Source organism: Misgurnus anguillicaudatus, chromosome 19 (assembly GCF_027580225.2).
Source record: "Misgurnus anguillicaudatus chromosome 19, ASM2758022v2, whole genome shotgun sequence".
In the NCBI taxonomy this organism is placed as follows: domain Eukaryota; kingdom Metazoa; phylum Chordata; class Actinopteri; order Cypriniformes; family Cobitidae; genus Misgurnus; species Misgurnus anguillicaudatus.
This window is the reverse complement of record NC_073355.2, coordinates 220,467-243,157: the sequence shown is the minus strand read 5'-3', so window position 1 is coordinate 243,157 and position 22,691 is coordinate 220,467. Positions and strand designations below refer to the sequence as shown.

The window sequence follows — 22,691 nt, the reverse complement described above, 5'->3', positions numbered from 1 at the left end:
GTTGATTTTTAAATCTTTATATGTCATGTTTTCTTTGGTTTATGTCACCTGTATGTTGTTTCTTGCTTTCTTGCCTCCAATTTTCCCCAACCAGTGGTAAACCAGAACACTGAAAATGCAACCCATCAACAAAAAGTTCCTGAGAAACAGAAAGAATGCAAGAAATGACTGATATTTGCTTGACATGATAACATCTACTGTTGTTTAAAGCTTTCCTGAAATCATGTTTAGGAATCTTGAAGATTTTACTAATGGCGCTTTTTCAATGCATAGTACCCCACGGTTTGGGTTGGTTTACTTTGGGGGGCTTTTCAACTGGTTACAGTACGTTGTACCCGATACTATTTTAGTACCACCTCGGTTGGGGTTCCATGACGTGACAACACTGTAGATCACTGATTGGTCTTAGAGAATCGTCACTACCAGTGTCATCGGTATAATGCAAAAGATTAGCTTTACCTTCATGCTTGCGCTATCTCAAGCAAGCTTGTTGCCATCTGTACAAACTCCCTTTTAGCAGTGAAAATCGCGACACGCAGGTTTTATTTGACTTAATGCCACGGGTGTATGTACAGAAACTGTTACGTGAAACAGAGATACTGATAAAACGCGATGTGCAAACATCTACTTGTGGTGGTCAATTTTGATTTTGTGGCAGACTGAGAAATAAATGAATGTATGGGAACGTATAGCATTTCAACAACGCTCTCACTAGTATGATGTCACAGCAGTAGACAGAGTAAATATAATGACTATAATCCCTCCCACTCTGAAGTGATACTAAACTTGATGGAAAAGCTAACCAAGCCAGAAGAAAAGTGAGCTGACCCGACCCAAACTGTGGCGTACTATGCAATGGAAAAGCGCCATTACAAACTGTATCTATAACCCATACCTGACAGCCTTATAAAAAATTAATGAAAACAAATGTAAAGTTGTGAAATCGTGAACCTGGACTTGTTTTGTCACATTATCTGATACTGTTATTTAAGGGTTTTATCTGTTTTATATTATTACGTAATGCACATTACTTGTAATGCGTTACCCCAACACTGCTTGTGTCTTAGTCTGTCTTATGTGTATGTACAGTCAATTATTTATAGTATATGTGTACTTAGATTACTGCTTTGTGCCGTGGTCCTGAGAGACGCGACATTGTTCCACTGTATGTTCACACATAGCAAAATGATAATAAAGCTTAACTTGAACTTTAACAGGCATCTGCACCCTAATCACTCCACCAACTATTAGTATAGATTGTAAAGGCTTACTGTCAGAATTTAAATGTTGTTCCCCCACACCCCACATTTATATATTTGATATATTTTCATAGGACCTTGTATATTTCTTTATTGTTGTACTTGGATGATTAATGAAGCAATGAAACCGTTCATTTGTCTTGTATTTACTAAGTTGAGATTGAGTTGTGACATTTCTCTTGGGCTGATCAGTCCAGGTCATGAAGTTCGACCAGACTTCCCTGTTCCAATCCCCCCTTCCTCGTTTACACCATTCAACTGTCCAAGCATTATTATTTATGTATCCGTATCCAGACGTTCTTGCAAAGGGACTGAGCATGTGATTGTTCTCCAGACATGTTTTCTCAATAGCTGCTCACATGATTCTTCTAGACATTATCTAATGTTTATCAGGTGTGAAGGTTTTACTGGGAAGATTTGTATGCATGTTTGTTTTTTGTAAACAATACTCAACATCATTATTATCAAAATATTAAATACATTTGGGATTTTTAAAATGAGTAGAAAAGGCATTCAATGTCTTTTCATTCAAGTGAAATTAGCAAACCAGTTTAATCGAATTTTAGTTTGTTTTAAATAACGAGACTGTAAAAAAATAAGTTAAACGCGCGCGTGAGGTCTTGGCATGGGGAACCTGGCATGAGTAAAACAAGCAGAGACACAGGCTGCGCGCGTGCTTTAAATTGAAACCCCTAGTCACTTTAGGAGAAGCACCGTTTTGGTTGACGTGCCTTTCGCGGAGACAACATGGCCATACTTGCGCTAACTCTATTGGTAAGACTGTCACAAAGACTTTCTGTATATTTCTCATATTACATCCTTTCTACACTTGTGTTGGGTGACTGCGAGTAGGACCGCTAGTATTTTCAGAAATCCTCCCCGTCACGTGGTGGTGGAAAGCCAATCAGTGGCGCTTTAGGTCCTTACATGCAAGTACAGGCTCACACAGACACATCCGCTTGGCTTTTGGAACCGAAATTTGGCACCGAAAGATAAATCATTTTTATATCTGAGTTTTTCGTTTGATACCATAAAAGTATCGACGTTCGGTACCCAGCCCTAGTTGTGATTGGCCAAATACCTGAAGAGTGTGACGCTCCTTACAATATCAGGAAGATCAGCTCCCAACAGGAGAGAGTGGCTGTTTCTTAATGGGGGGGCTGCAGCCTCCGTGGGTCAAGTATGTTGGCTCATACGTCATCAACACTTATATCAGAATAATAAAAATGTTAAAGTTGACCATTATTCTTAGTAATTGTAAATTGTTGTAATATGCTTATGACTTGTGAATGTAATGCCTAGTTAACTTAAATAAGTTAGGCTTGATGACGTATGCAGCCTGCATATGTGACCTCCAGAGGCTGCCGCCTTTAGATTGAGAAACGGCCAATATCGTCTTTACTACCTTATTTTTTCAAGCCAAATCTGATCCAGAAAATGCAGATGGCCAAGCTGAAGCGCTAACACAAGTTTCTGCACTGCTCAAAACTCGTGTTAGAATAGTCAGTAGTAAATTCTTTAAAGGCTTAACAACAGTTTGCAAACACACTCGAGACAGTTTGTTCCTCAACCAGCCACTTCTGTTCCCTTCAGATTTCAGTGCATTTTTGAGCATCGTCAACTCCCTGCGGAAGAAAACTGATGACTACAATTTTTACGTTTGTTCTAGTCTATGAACTGAGATTTAAGTTGGAGACGGTAGCTCGTGTCATTGTAGACTTTGAGATTTGTAACTTTGCAGATAGTTAACATGTACTTACATAAACTTACACAACAAAGGAAATGTAAAATCATGAAAATGATAGGGAACAAAATGGGGGCTTTAACACGTATCCTGATAAATTTGTACGGTGTTATACAACAGCTCTTTCTGGTTCTCGAATTTGATAATAGCTAATAGCCATGAGACATTCCACCAGTATTATGGGAACCACTTCACCATTTGTATGATTCTAGCACTGGTGATTTTAGAATAAGTGAGGGAGGCTTGTTTAACCACTTGAGCTGTACGGTCACTCACATATCTGTAACTACAAAAAGCAGCCACCAGAGCGGATGCTCACGCATTCACCTGCACAAACGCTGTTTTAAAAGACTGTGTGTCTCAATCAGTTCCCCAGCTCCCTAGGTCATATATCAGTGGGTGAAGTGATCATCCCTATGTCCTAATCCCTTCGAAGATCCGAGCTCTTGATGTGTAAACGTTTCAGGGAGTTGCGTGATGGTGTCGCAATTATAGCTAATTAAAATACACTTGGCGAATAGAATAATGAAAAAAATTGTCTGTTTACTTGTGTCCCCTTCCCGAAGTGCTTGTGAAAGAGTCCAAAAACGCAGTTTATCGTGTACAAGGGCTCGGGCACTGGTAAGGACACTGGCTCACTATACATTGGGACACTTGAATAACTTATTTTCGATCTTGTAGTTGTATGACATTGCTCCATATCATCACAGATGTGATTGTCTCCTGTACTCAACTGCCTGTTGCCTTTGGAATAATCACAGCCATGATGATATAGAGCCGTGTCACACTTTTACTCCAGTGATATTGCTTTAATATCATCTTTTGTTTTGTGCTTTACATGTCACATGACAGTCAAATGTCTTCCTACTAGGGATGCTCCGATCGATTGGCCGATCATGCTTGCTATGTTTCTCAATGAATTACGGTGAAATGCCGCTACATCCAAAAGCCAGGGGGCGCTCTCGTGCAGAAACTCAAAATGCGCTGTAGACGAAGAACAACACACACGCAGCTGTGATGACATGCAGCTCCATGATATGGCTGAAGGATATATTTATATTTCTGTTCTTCAAACCTTTTCAGGTATTTTCATGATAATAAAGAATATGTTTAATAATTATGTTTGACGAGTGTTGCTTTTTCAAATGCATGTTATAAACGACTCAAACTAACAGTGATTTCAGATCGATAAGGACTTACTGAACAAAAGCCGTAGTACATGAAATAGCTGTAATAAGATCGGCTGTCCGATTCAGAATAGTGATCTGAGACGTATTATTAGTGGAGATCGGCATTGATCGGAGCATCCCTACTTCCTACATGCTGATAACATTACAGCACAAGCTGGACGACTTCTTATTCTAACCAATAATAAATACTGTATTTCTGCGTCATGAAGTTTTCTTGTTACAGTCTCAAGAGGTTTAGCTGGGTTGGATGTAAGAATGTAACAAATTAAGTAAACTTGTAAGACAAACACTGAGACACTTCTTAATATAAGAGACATGATGTAAGAAATCAAATTTACTGTAGGTTATTGTACTATAAAAAACATCCTATTGTTTCACCTGCTTTTATTGAAGACAAGCTGCCAAAATGCTTTGTGTAGTGCAGGGATTCACAAAGGGTGGTACGCGAGCTGCCACCAATGGGGTGCACCAGAGGAAAAATGTAATGGCGGTCTGTTTCTTTAAGTGGGATTTTTCCATAAAATAAATGAATAAGAAACATGAACAGTAAACATTTCCTTTGTAATGGCTTTTATTTTAAATAGTTTTTGATAGAAACGTAGAAGACAGCTGCCGTCTTTTTCTACGCACTGCTCTTCTATATACGTGCCAACATATATATATATATATATATATATATATATTATAAATATGCTTATCTGGCTGAAATCAGGGAAACTGTCAAGTTGGACGTCTTATGATAAAGTTGTTAGTCATGAAGGAGGAGAGGGACCAAGAGAAAGTGAGGATTTGGAGGCAATAGAGACGGAGAGAATAGAGAAAGAAAATAAGCGAGAGTCGGAAGATACGCCGGTGGAAACCGAAGAGGAGGGAAGGAGATTGCAAAAAAGAGGTGATGAGGGTGAACACCAGACGTCTTAAAAGTGGAAGCTTGTGCGTAGCTTTGTTGCTTTAAATTGAAACTTTGTTGATGTGGGGTTAACATAGCACAGAATTAAGTGTTCAAACTTACAATCTACAATGATTTTCCACATGTATTGACAGTACAAATGTTATTGTGAGGTTATGATGTAAAATTATGATAGACTGTACAGTACCAAACTCTACTCGATTAGTAAGTGTCTGAAAATGACCATTTTAACATGAGACCATTGAATGTTATGTTGTATTGCAGTACAATACCTCTTGATGTGCATTATATCATCCGTGGAAAGACGCACTGATTACAGTCTACACACTAATCTTGTGATCGATATAAAGCATAAGATTTTTAAAGGGTTACGAATCAAAACAACTCACCTGTCGCGTAAAACACAAGCAAGACTACATCCAAAAAATGCAACACCAATATTGATCCTCATTCTTTTTCTCTTCTTGTACCAAACTGTTCTTGGGTCGTTTTGTTGGCCCGTGCGCTTACAGGAGCTGTCTTTGCTGATACAACCAGCGGCAGACGGTAAAGAGTAATCGTAGTCCATAAACAAACGAGTAGCCCAACAGACGCTATACACTAACTTCCGCATTTGTCCACGGCACTGTTGTCGAGTGTTTTTACGTTTTTTCACGATTTACATGTAGTTGAAAACATTATAGATATTGTTAGTAATCAGCTGGACAAAATATATAACACTGGCCTAATGGTTTTTTGGATATTTTACTGCAAATATCTTACAAATTGTACCTTTAAATGTAGGATGAAATAAATAGGGGTGCACCAATATATCAGCCAATGATGTTTGCTATGCTTCTCAATGAATTATGGTGAAATGCTGCTACATCCAAAAGCTAAAGGGGGCTCTCGTGCAGAAACTCAATATGCGCTGCAGATGAAGAACCATACACACGCAGCTCCAGGAAATGGTTTAAAGATATATTTATATTGCTGTTCTTCAAACCTTTTCAGGTATTTTCATGATATTAAAGAATATGTATAATGATTATGTTTGACGGGTGTTGCTTTTTCAAATGCATGTTATAAGCGACTTAAACTAACAGTGATTTCACATCGATAAGGACTTACTAATTAAAAGCCATAGCACATGAAAAGCTGTGCATAATATCAGCTTTGCGATTCAGAATAGTTATCGGCCACGTATTATTAGTGTATATCGGCATTTATCGGTGCACCCATAGAAATAAAGGATGTGAAGATCAGAGCACAATGTAAAGAGGAAGTTTCTGCTGACCTTACAATGAAGACATAAATACAAGTGTTTGGTGAGTTGTAATGCTCCAGCCTGGACAACGTCTTGAAGAAAACAGGCAGTACATGAATGATGCAAGAGACAATCACGGGCATGATCAGTAACATCCCAGAGCTGGTCTACATGTGATAAGAGCAAGAGAACATAACATTATTTATAAAACTACATTAGCTAACATCAACAACTGCAACTGTTAACATTAGTTTAAAGAAAAAGCATACTTCAGTTTAGCTAATGCATGAGCTCATGTAAATGAATGAGATCTTATTGTAAAATGTTGCCAAAGTATTCACTAGACTAGATGACATATCACACACATTCTTAAGAAACAAAGTCATCTGTGCCCAATGATTATTTAGTACTGGTATTTAGATGCAATATAAATCAATACTATCATTTTCTGTAATCCACAAAAAGGTACATAAGCATGAAGATGTAAATCAATAAGCCTTATATCTAAACAGGATAAAACCTATGAAACCATGTGACTGAATTCTGTATCTGAACACCCGAGTTATTATATAAGTACAGTTCTTCAAAGAGACATAAATGACAACATTTCCTAAGAAGAAGCCATTTCTCCGGAGACAGAAGTGAAATCATAAATGCTGGCGAGTTGTGTGCTGAGCTGACATACACTTCCTTCTAATGAAATGAGTTAAATTCCAGAAAAGAATATCTGTCAATCTGATTCTGTAACACTGACATTCCACAGAGATCTCTCTTACTGCAGGAAGTATGTATCATACTTTGTATTTACTTTTTAAAGCTGTATGGTGAGGAGTCTGTTTCTTTCGCATTAAGCTTCCTGTAGCCTGAAGCTCTACAGATGAATTTGGTCAAACTGCTTTACAATGAAACAAATCTGAAAGAATTTGCTCAGTGTTTATCAGACTGAAAATATGAAGTCTGACCTGATCGGCATCCTGACAGAGGTGATACACAGCCAGCATGCAGAGACCAATGCTCACTAGACAAATGCACCATATAAATGCATGCACAGGCAACCGGCGCAGCCTTGACTTCATGTTTCTCGTCCCTTTAGTGGAGCTGAGCTCTGATAGCATCTCCTAAAACAAACAAAAAGTCATTCACATCATCAACTTTAGGAAGATTTCAAAGGAAACGACAGTTAAACACATTTCTGATGGGGAACGATTCGAACGAGCATGAGTAGGAAGATATTTTGTAGTGTTGCAGAAATGGCAAAGGTTTTGTTCTATTCTATTATGTAGGACTGAAAAGCACACAGACAACCAAATTGTGTCTATGGGCTGCAGAGAGGAAATCAGGTCTTGTTTTGAAGTGGCTTTTTTGTTGTGCTAGACTAGAGGGAAGGTGTTGTCATGTCCCAAACATATCCCAATGCTCTTAATGGTCGTTGAACATCTAAAATTATTATTTTTTGGACAGTCTGAGTGGTGTACTGTCCTAAATGCTTAACTAATACACAAAGGATGGTTGTCCACTTGCGTGTCTGACAATGGTTTAGGTTTTAAAACATGCAGGAATTAGAAAATAAAGCACAGGACTTGCTTGATGTTAAAAGTGTTATTTAGAGAGATAAAGTTTGGGACCTGATTAATGTTAAAAGAGTTATTATGCTGACTGACACATCTGAAGCGCGTTTTAGGGCTAAGCCATACATATCACTTCTTTTTATGAGCACTTCCCCTAGAAAAACACACCCACACGTCAATCAGCGGGAAAGCGAGAACCGAGGACGCTAAGTTACAGGCATCACTGCACATGACAGCTTTGTTTTATATTTATCCTTCGATAAGCATATCTCCACGTCTGGAGGAGGTATGCTTGAACGCGATCCTGAGGTGAAATTTCTTTAAGAGGGTTTATAAACTTTCTACACTGTGGAGTACGGCTGCGAGTGAAGTGAGCAAGATCCACATGCTGCATAAGGTGACTGGTTTTGTTAATACACAATGTTTTTTAAGAAAGTTGCCACTCGGCTTAGGTTAGCAGCAGGTTAGCTAGCATAAATTAGCCTAAAGTTAATAATACCACAATAACTTTAATTTATGTTTTTTTATGTAATACAGAACAGCTCAACATCCGAGTCATGGTTTACAAGAAGTCCAACAGGGGCCTGTTGCACAAAAGTAGAATTAAGACATCCAGGATAAATGACTGAGCTGAGCTCAATAAAGCCAAAACAAGTGCGTCTAGGCTTAATTGGTTGCACAAAGACCAAGCCAGGATGAGCAGACACGGATTCATTAAGCCAGGTGAAACCAATCCTGGATAGGTGCGCGCTCACGGCTCACTCAAATAGACTCCCCACCAATCACAGATTCACTGATTCACCACGGCAACTAGAGCGGCGTTCTTTTCCCCGTCACAGACACAAATCCATACGAGGAGGTAAAAGACATAATTAAGAAGAAAGGCAACACCGCCACAGTGATGAAGCAAAGAGAAAAAGCTTGGCAAAGTATTGCAGACCGCCTGAATGCGTAAGTAGTGCACAATTACACACTCACAGCTCCGCTGAAACATCACAATTACAATTTAAATATTTAATTCACATCTCCAAAAACGCATTTGTACTCTGATTATGAAACAGTATTTTTTTTTTATTGAAATGGACTGCAAATATGAGTGAAATTGTGTAAAGTAACTCCATCACACTGGATAAGGCTTCAATAAATTATAATGAAAGCCTTACATTATTACTACGCTCATTATGTACTCTGCTTCTTATGCAACATGATCTCACAAAGTTCCGTGGGATAGTCATTTTTCAGGGGCATTCTCACGGATCTCCGCATATTTCCGTGGACTTGCCACGGACTTTGTTTTTCCTATTTTCAAACCATTGCCGCTTCGGTTTAGGGTTAGATTTGGGGTTTGCGTTAGTTTGTCACTGTAAGTATTGGTTTATAAAAAAAATTCTGATGTATTCTTTTATATTTTCTAAACTTTAATCAATTGTCGCCTGGTGTTAGGGTTAGAGTTGGGTTTGGGTAGGGATGTCATTTTATGTAAATCTAACCCTAAACTGAAGGGACAATGGTAAGAAAATAGGACAAAACAGTTGAGTAACCAATCCGAGAGAATGCCACGGAAAAGAAAGTCCGTGGCAGGGCCACGGAAATATGCGGAAATCCGTGAGAATGCCACGAAAAAATTAGCAAAAAATTCCGTGAGAATGCCAAGGTAATCTTATGTTGTCCACCTTTTTTTTTTTTCATTTTTTCTGCTTTTATTAATGTAAAGCTGCTTTGAAACAATGAAACACTTGTGAAAAGTGCTTTATAAATAAAATTGAATTGAATAAATAGATGAGCTATTAATAATAATAATCAATTGAATTTATAAAGTGCCTTTAAAGGACCCAAGGTTACTTGCTCATTGCAATGCAAAAAAATGACTTCATGTTTTTGTCTTGTTTTCCGTAAAAATATCAAAACATTCTTAAATTTAAGATGTATTAAAAGTTTTTTTGAAATATACTTTCATAAACACTTATTTAAAAAAAAAATTATTCCATTGGCTGATTTTTTTGCTTATTTTCCTAGGTCATTTTGCTCATCAAGAAAATGCATCTTAATGTAAGAATTTTTTTGATGTTTTTACTGAAAACAAGACAAAAATACAAAGTAAGTCATTTTTTGCAGTGTGACTCCATTGAATGTTCTTGTGGGATAAAGAAAGTCTCTCTTTTTGTGTGTGTGATGTAGTTTAAACATGACTGGGCCAAAACGGACATGGCAGCAGGTTAAAATACAAGAACATTCTGCAGAATGGTAAGGGCCCTGACTAATACTTAATAATGCACAAACATAGATTGTACCCAGAAGGTGCCTGCTTACACATTGTCTGTACTGTTTTAGCAGTGAAAAAGAATACCCAGAGACAAGGCACGGGTGGTGGGTCACCAAAAGCTGACCTCACCCCAGCAGAGGCCAGCTTTGGAGCTTAATAAAGGCAGGCCTGTTGGAGGGGATCCCTGGGGGAAAAGAGACAAGCATAGGTCCCTCCCAAGATGCCACCCGCTTCATACAAGGTATGTTCTTCCATCTCTACATGGGGCACAATCACATTCATATTGAATCTATTTGGACTGTCTGACTTTGGTTTGCCTATTGCCTTGCAGTGTCTGACAGCACTGTGTTAAAGCCACCAGCACGAGCACCAGACGATGCTGATCCAGTGAGTGCTCCATCAAAGGCATACTGTAGGCCTGGCATGTCTTGTCTACTAGCTTCAATATGAATCTGATTAAATGTGATAGGGTCAAGGCCCCATTTCATCAGCACATAACAGCGATGATGACGAGGAGACCATCTCTCTGGATTCCAGAAGGCATGATGTATCATGTCAAACTTGTGAAAGTACTATTCAGTCTACAATGGTGAGGAGTCATAATTTGGAGCCATCACAAAATCTTATTTATTTTACAGGACCCAGTGTCATTGATGGACTGGACTGCACACACATAAGGATAAAAGCCCCCTCAGGTGCCCATGAGGCAGATTTTGTAAATATGAAATATTTTCACAGCATAAATGTTCAGGTGAACATAACTTTTTGATATTTTCCATTGAACACTGGCAAAATGGCCTGGCTCAGTCCAGGACTCCAGAATCCTTTGGACCTCTGAAATCTATCAGTGCCTATCACAAGGTGAGCCACACAACCCCTATTAATAACCACTTTTTACATAATGGTTGTGTCAAGAATATCACTGTTTATGAGGTAGTAATGATGCGATTTTGTGTTGACAGGTGAATTTTCTGGTGTGTTGTTGGGAGACAGGGGGTATGGCTTCCAGCCTTTTTTCCTGACACCTTTCACAGACCCCCAGGAAGCACAGCAGGCCTACAACTATGCCCATGCCAGGACCAGGGCCAGAGTTGAAATGACATTTGGCCTCCTGAAGGCATACTCTCGCTGCCTTCAAAAATTAAGGGTCAGCCCTGTGAGGGCATGTGACATTACTGTGGCTTCTGCTGTCCTCCACAATGTGGCCTGCCTGAGGAAGGAGAGGGCCATGGACTGGGACAATCCGGAAATCTTCCCTGATGACAACAGTGGTCGGCTGCTGAGGGACCAATATGTGTTGAATTATTTTAGTTAGTATGTGTGCTTTCAATTTTTTTTTATTGATTTGGCCTCTCTTGGTGTTTGTGCTGTATACTGTGTGTATACTGTTTGTAATACAAGCTTGCAGGGAGGCTACTGCATCCATTAATTTGCCTGTTCAGTTGATGTGTATGGATTTGTCCTGCATTTATTTCAGTGTGCAGACATGCAGGGTGTGTTATATACAGACCTTTGAATGTGTATTTATCCTTTGGTTGTATAATATGCTTTGATTCTGTGCTTTCCATCTTGTAGAGTCACTGTGTGACTTCAGTTTCGAAAGGAGCTGATGGTTTACCTGCTTTGTTTTGTCCTAATTCAATAAAGAAACATAGGGCTCTATCTTACACCCGGCGCAATGCAGAGCAATAGCAAATGCATTTGCGCCCCCTTTTGCGCCCATGGCCGTTCTGGTCTGAAAACGAGGTGTGTTCAGGCGCATTGTTGGCGCTTTGCTATTTTGAGGCAACTAAAATAGGCTACACCATTGACCAACAAAAACCTGGTCTAAAGTCTAAAGTCAATGGAGGAATATGTTTTTTTGTTATTTAAAGAGCGCATTCGTAATATGCACCTAAACGGGACGACAACGCGGATTTACTTAACACATACATGAACGCGCAGCAGTACAAAAATGCTTTTAAATATGAAAGATTAAAGGATTGAATGTAAAAGATTATTATTGAGTCTCTTGGACATAAATGAGGACTAATTATGAGACGTTAGAAGGCACAAAGAGCTGCTTCACCTGCAGCCTGGTAAGTAAATAAATGCTTTGCTTTAAACAAATGCATCTGTTTTTAAATGCTACCTCACGGATTTTTGGATGACTCTGTACCTGTGGATATGGTGAGATGATAAACATTTTTAAGTAATGCTTAAAAAAAACTGACGCTGTCCAAGTGCTGAACCTTGTGGAGGGCCGTTTGTGAATTCTTTATCTCCTGTTTGTTACAAATAAAGTATTTTTACAGTACAAACCTTTTCTTACATACTTGTAAATAATTTTTTGATGATATTGGATAGCCATACATTTAAAGCAATTAAAAGCCTTTTTACTTCCATGAAAAAACGGGTTTTGAAGGTTTTAATGAAAAAATAACAATTTCAATACAAGTGAAAAACAACACAATTATTTAACATTAATCTTAAACTGGGGATCTTCTCCCTCCACTTAGTTTTTCAGTTTACAAAGTCCGTCATCTAAATAGGGATTAAACATAGCGCCAGCGCAACTTAAAGGGAATGAGAGCTGAGACTCTCATTGGTTTATTGCACGTTACGCCCAAAATACTCACATTAATCATTAAAAAAATAGGACCAACCCTTTTCGACCATGCGCTCGGCGCACAAACCATTTTCCCGTCGTTAAATTAACAAAAGTGGATTCGGACACGCCCATTTAGACGTTGCGCTGTGCGCTTTAGACAATGCGCTTAGATCGTTAAAATAGGGCCCATAATGTTACACTTTGTGCTTTTATATTTATGGAATGTGTATTTTATACGACAGGGTATAAGGGCCACACCGAGGAAAGGAGAAAGTCATACATTTGAGGCTGGTTCTTTCTGTGGAAAGATGCATATTGTTTTTACAGTCCTGATACTTATAACAATTTGATGCTGATGTGCCAAAAGATTAAGTATGTCCTTGTTTCTGAAACCATACTGAAGTACAATTCCACGAAATGCCCCAAAACTGTTTTTGTAACTATTGTCTTCCTCTAAAACAACAAGTTACAATATTACGACTTCATTCTCTGTCTGTTTTTTTTCCCCTCTGTGGCCCTAATGTTCTATCATTTTATATATAGCCTTATAGTCTATTGGAAACTGTAAATTTATGTAATGATAGCAACATCATCTAAAAATCACAATTTATCCAAAATTATTGAAATTAATGATCACAAACATTAAAAAAATGACAGTGTGTGTAGTTATATGTGATAACAATGTATATTGGGCAGTGAAATAACTATTGGTTTCCGTTTGTGGTGACTGCTGACTGACATAAGGGACAAGATTAAATAGATCCTGGAATTTAGCCTGGTCCGGAGCAGGCTAGCTCCACAGAATAGATCTCCATGGTAATATATACCATAACATATCTTCCTGCCCCCTATCCAGCTTTAGTGCAACCGGATCACAGATAAATTGAGCTAGGATCACCAAGATATCCCGGCCTAATGCCTTATCCTAGTTTTGTGCAATAGGCCCCAACTGAGGAAGCCAAGCTGCAAAAACAACAGAAAACTGTCATGACTTTGTATTTGAAATAAAAGTTAATGTTGACTTAAATATAGTGTTGTAAAGATGTTTTGAAATAAGTTGTTTTTAAAATAAACATCACAATATTGTGTATGTTTATTTACCCTATAACTAAATTTATAACAAGAGGTGAACAAAGCACCACTTTAGTTTACGGCCCACAAATATAAGAGTTACCTGGTACATACACAGAACAAGGGGGTAACTATGGGCTGAAATTAGACTCAAAATGATTAACAAATACATGCACATGTATCTGTGAACTTGAAGCATGTTACAAATGTATTTTACTATCCACGAGCAAATGTCTTGAGATTTAAAACTAATCCAATCCAATCCACATTTATTTATAAAGCACCTTAAAAACAACACTGTTGATCAAAGTGCTGAACACAGTCCATAAAATAAAAACAAAAACATACCACAAAAGCGCACAGTAAAAAGATAAAACAATAAAAAATAAATAAATACAGCATTTAAGACACAACTGACAAAATCAACCCTCAAACTGAGTTAAAAGCCAAAGAAAATAAATGAGTTTTAAGACAGGATTTAAAAACAGAAAGAGACTCAATCAGTCTGATGTGCAAAGGCAGCTCATTCCAGAGGTTTGGAGCTGCCACGGCAAACGCACGGTCACCTCTGGATTTACGCTTAGTCTTAGGGACGACCAGCAGTGCTTGGTCAGCCGACCAAAGCGAACGCAAGGGGGTGTAAGGCACGAGCAAATCAGACAGGTACTGGGGGCCAGGCCATGCAAACATTTAAAAACAATTAAAAGAACTTTAAAAATAGTGCGAAAGTGCACAGGGAGCCAGTGGAGGGATTGAAGGATGGGAGAAATATGGTCAAATTTTCGAGTTCCAGTTAAAAGGCGTGCAGCTGCATTTTGAACTAATTGTAAACGTGCCATAAGTGATTTGCTAAGACCAGTATAAAGTGCATTACAATAATCTAAACGAGTGGTAATAAAAGCATGAATTACAATTTCAAAATCAACTAAAGTTCAAAACTAAAGTTTTACCGGATCCCGGCAGACATTCCTTCACAGAAATAACATTAAAGAAGACAATGGTGGTTGAATGGACGGAGACAATCATAATGCTCGTGTTTGCAGTGCACACTTCATATCAGGTAAAATTATCTATGCATATGTACTGGTGTGTTGGTTTTATGTAGTACAAATCAGTAAGTTTCTGTTTTATAGGTGATAATTCAAGCTTCAGCGCACTAGCTAACTTAAATGTTAAACAAACATACAGCGATAAATGTGTGTGCTATCCTTTAAATGATCTCCTAAAATAATCCACATTGCTAATCATAGTTAGCCCAGCGATAGGTTACATTAGACAATAAGTCTTGACAAAATTCCCCAAATCACCCGAAAGTAGTTCATATGTGGTCTAGGAAATATCCAAAACCTGGTTAAAATGTTTTCAATGAGAACAAGATACAAGAACTAACTCAACTGTCAGAGTTAATTTACAAAAATAACTGTCACGGTCCCGCAGAGTCAGTGACTGTACATATTCGGACAGTTCCAAACATTCTTCTGCATCCATGTTTAATAAATTCCACGTGCTAGCTTTATGCTTGTCAGCATTGCGTCCGCACCTCTTTTTGCCTCCAGCTAAGCCCCGTCTTTCCCTATAGATGGCGCTTTATGCATGTGAGGTCAGCTGAGGCTGACAGCAACCTCAGTTAACTGATAAATATGTCAGACAGTCAGGCCCGTCGTGACAAGGCAAGCAAACCAAGCAATTGCTTGGGGCCCCGGAATTTTCTGGGGCCCCAAGACAACGACTGGTTGAGAATAAATGCAACGACAAACTGTGCCCCTTTGATAGTCAATGCAATGCAGTAAAGTGCAATGACACTGTTATTATCGGAATCCCCCTCAAGGGTAGCCTGACTACGTCAGACTTCGTACTTCCGTTAAATTTCATTACGCTTCTGTACTCAGTCTGAGATACCTCCCATTCAAACCGTTTTCCTCCGGTCTCAAAACGACCGTCCAATCAACGAACAGAGCGCGGGCTGAGAGCCGTGACGTAGACGCTAAACGCCGAATCACGGTTGTAGTTTGTTGTGGACATGAAGACACACAAAGCTATTTGCTCTGTTGTGGAGAACCGGCACTTGCCAACTTAAACCCGAACAAGAAAAGTGTTTGTTAAACATTTGAATGGAGATTATGTTGTTGCCCTACTCCCAACAAGTTTTTGGAAAAACTGTGTGCAGCACAGCTTGACGTGCACAACGATCGAGAAATCATGGAATGGAATTATATTGTTAACAGTTAATGGTGGAGGACGCGTGGGCAAGCATTCTTTGGTGACATTCCTGATTAACCAGAAAATAAGGTAGGAAGATTTAATTTACATATGGTTATGGTTGTCTGGTGGAAGAGTTTGAGAGGAGAGAGGGGCGTTCCTCCCGTTAGACGTGAGTGGAAAGCCACCGTAAGGATAGTGTTCAACTAGCTCTGGCACGATTTACTTTACATAATCTGCAAAAGTCGTTCATAGCCATGTTAACTCTGGTATTTCGCTCGATGGGTTTATACGTGTATTTTACAGCAGATATTCGATGCGGCTGATCGGCGCATAAAGCACATCATATCCAAATGTTATGTGTGATTGGCTTACGTTTAGACCAATGATTTTAAACTTCAGACAAGCCCCTCCCACAAGAAGGAAAACGATTGTCAATTATGCCCAGCCAGACTCTGTCTATGAAGCGAAGCAAAATAGCAGAGGATGGTATTACCAGGCTACCTCAAGGGGGCCCCCTCTCAGTACTAGTCGCTGACAAAAGGCAGCCAGCCAACCACGTGATCTCTGCTGCCGGCAAAATACAAAACTTCGGCAGTCATCATGAAGCGGATTTATAAAACGGGCAGTTCTGGTTCTTCATTCTGATTGGTTGAAACGCGTTCTAAGCCGTGATAAAATACACCGGTAACCTCACGGTTCAGACCACATTACATAAGTATCACTGCGCCACTGTTTCTGCGTACTGATTTATGAGAATAAACACAACAGTCTTTAATCATATTTTTAATTTGTCTACAATTGCACAATAAATGTCAATAAATACTGTTGAGTCATCTCGTCAATAAAGAGAAAACGTTGTCTGAGGAGTTTATAACTGAAGTTCATACGCCCGCTATTATCCACTGGGTGGCGATCTTTCCCATTGACGCATTCACTGAAAACACAGTGTAGTACTCTTCATGTCTGAATCTGATGATTTCTTACTAAAGTTCTTCACAAAAATGGAATTATCTCCGCTTTTAGCTGAAAATTTGAGAGGTGATAACTGATAAGAGAACAAATTAAGGTAGGATGAAACTTTTTGTTGTTGTTGTTGTTGTTGTTTGAAAGCTGATGGTCTGTTTTTTCATTTTATATTTATGTTTATTTAAAGAAGATAATTTTTCTGTAAGGCATTAAACTAAAACCGGGTGGCAACTTAAAAAAACGCTGACGGGGAAAGAGTTCAGCATGCTTACAAGCATATTTGATCATCACTTCAGCAGCACAATATAAATGTTAATGTATAAATTAGATGAATGGTGATTTATAACATAAACACCACGGTCTTATATCATATTTTCATTGTATCTTTGCTGCGTCTGTGTTGTTTGTGAACTGCGCTCTGTTTCAGTCACACTTGATTCTGAGGAACTACTTTGTTTGGCGGAAGAGTAATATTTATACTAATATAATTACAACTTATTTGTGTTTTATTTTATAAAATCCCGCTAACTTTATGCATATGAAGTAACCGTTTTATAAACGCAATAAACCCCTCGAAGCGTTGGGTTACCAGTGCATTTTATAACAGCTAAGGGGGTTTAGGCACTCCGCTTCGCTTCGCTGGTAACCCACTGCTTCTTGGGGTTTATTGCTTTATTATGCTTCTGGAAGCCAGAAAAGAAAGAAGAGAAAGGAAGAGGAGGATAAGAAAAAACAAGATAGTGGTAAGTAATAATTTACATTGGATGAAATAGCTCTACTTGTTGTATTGTGCAAATGATGTAATTTTGCAGCAGGTAACGTTATGCAGTAGCAAAAATCTGTTTATGTTAGCTATACCTGCCTGACGGCAAATGCTGCTTGTAACGAACAGTTAGTCCAACTTTTTTCTCGAACAAACGGAATATGGTTACATACCAGTGGGGAACCTTCAGGGCCTTCTACGCCTTCAGAGAAGGCCTAAAAAAATTAATAAAAATATTTTTTATAATAATACTAATAAATAATAAAGTATTCAATAAAAATATGTTTTTACATGTTTAAATTTATATTTAATTTAATTTAATACATGTAATATATTTTCTCTCATCTATGTTCTAACGTTAAGCTTACTGTCAGGTTCATATCCAATCAGAATCGTCTGTCTCTATTAAGGCCCGGTAAACTGGCTCATTCATTGGTTAGGACTTCAAGAATCCCAAGGAAGGCCAAGCTATGTGTTTTGGTGTGGAGAGTGACGGGAAAATCGACCAATCACGCTTTGATTTCAAGTGGGCGGGTAAAAAACAAAGCATTGTAAACCTTCATGAAGTCCTAATCATGCAACAAGCTGGATGCGAGCTGCCGTAAAACACCAAAGAAGAAGAAGTCCTAATCATAGACCGTCTAATGGCCCGAATCTCTGCGGTGAGAGTGGTTGAGGTAAATGGCAGAAAACGTGATTGACGTTGTGGCTAGTTTGATAGGGCTGAGGTAAAAACGAAATTACTTAAGCGGGTACTCGTGAAGAGCACAGCCGAGAGATGCGCGTGCAGCTGCGCTGCGCATATCAGACGTGAACACGAGAAAAATAATGGGTTTAATTATACTTTCACTTCCTGACAGTTTTACTTGAGGATAGTAATGACTGCAGGCGACGCCGAATTACATACAATATAATTACCTAACAAAATCTCAGAGAATGCAAAAACATTCACCGGGGCTCGGGCTAGGGATTTTGCGAGCCCGCAAAATATAACAGTTATAAGCCACAAGGAGGTGCACTGAGAACGCAGGGTGCTATATTTCCCCTTATGAAAAAAGACTAACAAGCTATCCTACAGCTAAATATATATTTACAAAAAACAAAAATTAAATGCAAATTTACAGAGCAGCAGAGTCTGTATTTGTGTTTATCAGTTAGATTAAAGTAATTTTAAGCTTTAAAACTGCATTTAAAGGCAAACGATGCCTATTCTGTAATTTAACTTTGCGTGCTCAGAATTTTTACACGTTCACTGTATGATTTAACGAAATACGAATAGCCTAGTATTATATTCTGAATTTTAAAATTTACGAAAAACAAACTACTCTCAATTTATTTTGGTGTTTTTTCCCCCATGCTCACTTGTCTCCATTTTCCTGTTTTTAAGAATTAAGGCGGTGTAGTAAGTAGAACCTATCCATTAAATTTGTGACTTTCATTTATTGCGCCATGCGTAATTGCGCATGGAGAGGCATTTGCACTTCATTGCATATTTTGAAGGCCCAGCTGAAGTACTCACGGTTCGCCACTGTTACATACTGTAATATGTTTTTTTTAACGAGATAAGGAAGACGCAGATCTGTTCCAAAATCGCTGTTTAATTCCATGACGTTGCTGTAGCTTTGTAATAGATTTTAATGAAAGTGCTAATGAAACGAACTATTCCACACCGTGATAATCTATTTAACAAAATAATGTATTTACCAAATGGGGTTAGGAAAACGACACAATAAATTCTGTGCATCAAGCAATAGCTTGGGAAGTTTTTAAGCATTGGTGGTTGTGAAAGCAGTCGCATCCCTTATAAATATCAAAATATGGAAATGCTATTGCTAACATATCTTTTTGGTAACACTTTATAATAACCATCATTAATAGATGCTAAATTGTTAGTTATTTAATCTTTAGTTATTGTCATTTAACTGTTAGCAAACCGATTGTTTTACTTAATAAATACTTTGTAAACCATCTATACGTTATTTACCAGAAAGAGGCAGAGGAACATTATTTTTTCATAGCTTATCTTACTGTGCTAGTGTCAGAATATGCAGTAGTGACAGTTTATGCAAATATGACATTAGTTACCAATGGATCTTGAACAGTTACTTTATTCTGTGTAGCAATGTTTACACTGTTACAAGTACAGTATCAGGACAACCCACATGTTTCACTGGTACTGTTTATTAACTATTTAACAAAGTATTATAGTCATTTGTTGCAACTTTGTCTATGTTTATAGACAGTTTACAAACCAACTAAGTTAGTAACCCTTAACAAAGTGTTAGGAATGAGAAAAATAATGTCCAGGGTGCTCAGGGAGTTCAAAAAACAAATATTTGAAGGTGCTCTTTGGGATAGGGAATTCCAAATGAATATATCAAAAATATGAATCCACTCTTCTTCAATGAAAAATTTTAAAAGCCTTTATTAAACTGGCTACTTCATATTAGAAAGTTAAAAATACATGGGGTAAGGAAAACAACCCAAGCATAGCGGCACAAAACATCATTCTTCAGGGTATGTACTCCAAACAAACAATTATCTCTTTTATATGTGGTGATAAGAAACACCTGAGTGACATAGGACATGCATATACATAGAGAATCCACAGGGTGGCTACAAGGCAAATGTGAGAAAAAAAAAAATTCATACACACACACTTACATACATACACACATAAAAAAAATATATATATATATATACATACAACCATTTAACTGCTCGAATCGCTCTCGCGGTACTTAAAAACCATATGACACAGTCACGTGCCTGCAGCGCCAGCTGAAGTCGGACAAAAATACTAACCGGAATGCACTGCTTCAAGCTGACCGATCGGTCTGCGCAGCGCCGCATGAAGTCGAACACACCTATTGAGACATGGGGGTGGGCCCATTTTACTCAGGCATCCAATCAGTCCCTCAGGATCCTTATTGAGTTATTAAGCCACGCCCCTAGCAACCATTTTGGGCACCCTAGCAACATTTCCCATAACTGCCATTATAAAATGCCCAGATTGATATCTTTGCAGCACAGTGTCATAGAGACATGGGTGTGGGCTCATTTTACTCAGGCAACCAATCAGTCGCTCACCATCCTTATTGAGGTATTAAGCCACGCCCCTAGCAATCAAATATGAGCAGCCTAGCAACATAATAAACAAAGCCTTATATCTCTGGAACCGAACATCATAGAGACATGGGGGTTGGGTCTTTGGTGTCACGGTTAATCCGTGTCATGTCTTGTCTCTGTTCCGATTGTTATCACCTGGACATTCATTGATTAATTACCTGCCTCATCACACCTGTTTGTCATTTAGTCTGTGTGTATATATACCTCTGCCTTCTGTTTGCTCACTGCTGGATCATTGTCTTCGATACCCTGTCTGTTTCCTGTGTTCATGTTCCTGAGTTTCTGTATTCACCTTGTCAGCCCTCGTGTTTTTATTATTAAATGTTATTTATTTGGAACCTTGCGTTTGCGTCCTGTCTCTCCTACCCTGTCGTGACATTTGGGTCATATTAGCTTCATGCTAGCTTCATGCTAAGTCATACTAGCTTCGTGCTAGTTTCATGCTAGCTTTATGCTAATTTCATAATAAATATTGCTAACTTAATGCTAAATCATGCTAACTTCATGTTAAATCTTGTTGGCTTCACGTTAAATCATGCTAGCTTCATGCTAATCATGCTAACATCATGTTAATCATGTTAACATCATGCTAATAATGCTAGCATCATGCTATCTTCATGTTAATCATGCTAACATCAGCTTCATGCTAATCATGCTAACATCATGCTAACTTAATGCTAATCATGTTAACATCATGCTGTCACAGTGTTAAACTGTGTTCTGTGTTTGTGTGTGTTTATTGTGTCAGTCACTGATCATCAGCATCACCTGGACTCATTAGTTAATTACCTGCCTCTTTTCACCAGTCACCTTTTGTATAAATGCTGTGTCTTGGGTTGTGTCTTTGTGGGATCGTTGTTCTATGTCACTGGTTGTTTGCTCCTGTTTACCATCTGTGTTACTCCTTGGAATGTCTACTATTTGTACTACTGTGAACTTTAATTATGTTTATTAAAACTGTTTAACCTGCACATCCTTCTCATCAATTGTACCGTGACAGAACGATCCCACCAGTATAGAAGGAGCGAGTTATCCAGTCACAGGATTTGGACACAGGGATTCACAGATGGATCAATCACAGGAGAATGACTTGGAGCGGGTGAGACCAGCACTGAGTGCCAGGGTGGCGGACCGGCAGCAACAGATCCAGTTGTTGCGGAGTGGTTCCGCGTCACCCACACCATCCGTTTCCCCTAACCCCATGGAGTCGAGTGGTCAGCTGGAGCCTAGCACGGAATGTCCTGAGAGATACGCTGGTGAGCCTAAGTTATGTGAAGACTTTATTAACCAGTGTTCTCTGCATCTTGAGGTGCATCGCAGGACTTTTGAGACTGAGGACTCTAAGGTGATGTTCGTGTTACTTCTGCTGACCGGCCCTGCGGCCATATGGGGTACGGAGGTGTGGGAGAACCAGCACCCATGCTGTGCTACTTTCAAGGCACTGACAAGGGAGATGATTCGGGTGTTTGGCAAGACTGAGGTGAAGTCCCCCTCTCAGAGATCCAGGAGGTTTCGCCGTAGGAAATTTTTGAGGGGGTGTAGTGTGCACCAGACGCTGTGGACTGGGAGACTAAGCCTGCAGGAACAGACACCCGAGTCGTTTCACAAGATGGCGGCCACGCCTGAACCCCTTCACAGAATTGCTGCCACACCCACTCCTTTGCACCAAACTGCCTTGATGAACTCTCCAGCGCGGCCTGAGTTCCGATGTTTAATCGCCAGTCTGGTGGATACACCACTGGTATCTGTACGGGTGGCTGGGGTGCCCCGTCCTGTGCTCCCCAGCTCTG

The 22,691-nt window shown here is 39.0% G+C and overlaps 1 protein-coding gene and 1 long non-coding RNA gene across 2 annotated transcripts in view; one reads left to right on the top strand and one right to left on the bottom strand.

Annotated features, from left to right (window-relative positions):
* tmc6a (transmembrane channel-like 6a) overlaps window positions 1-22,691 on the bottom strand; it is a 53,473-nt gene that overhangs the window by 12,439 nt on the left and 18,343 nt on the right. Inside the window, exons 5-7 of the mRNA XM_073856773.1 lie at window positions 7,312-7,467; window positions 6,380-6,516; window positions 49-139 (exon numbers count right to left, since the gene is read on the bottom strand). Of these exons, the coding sequence (XP_073712874.1) occupies window positions 49-139; window positions 6,380-6,516; window positions 7,312-7,467 (384 nt within the window). The remainder of the gene's footprint in view (window positions 1-48; window positions 140-6,379; window positions 6,517-7,311; window positions 7,468-22,691) is intronic.
* Window positions 9,972-11,842, top strand: LOC129426607 (uncharacterized). The gene is made up of 3 exons (XR_012359045.1): window positions 9,972-10,161; window positions 10,249-10,421; window positions 10,512-11,842. It is a non-coding gene; the product is annotated as an uncharacterized lncRNA (long non-coding RNA).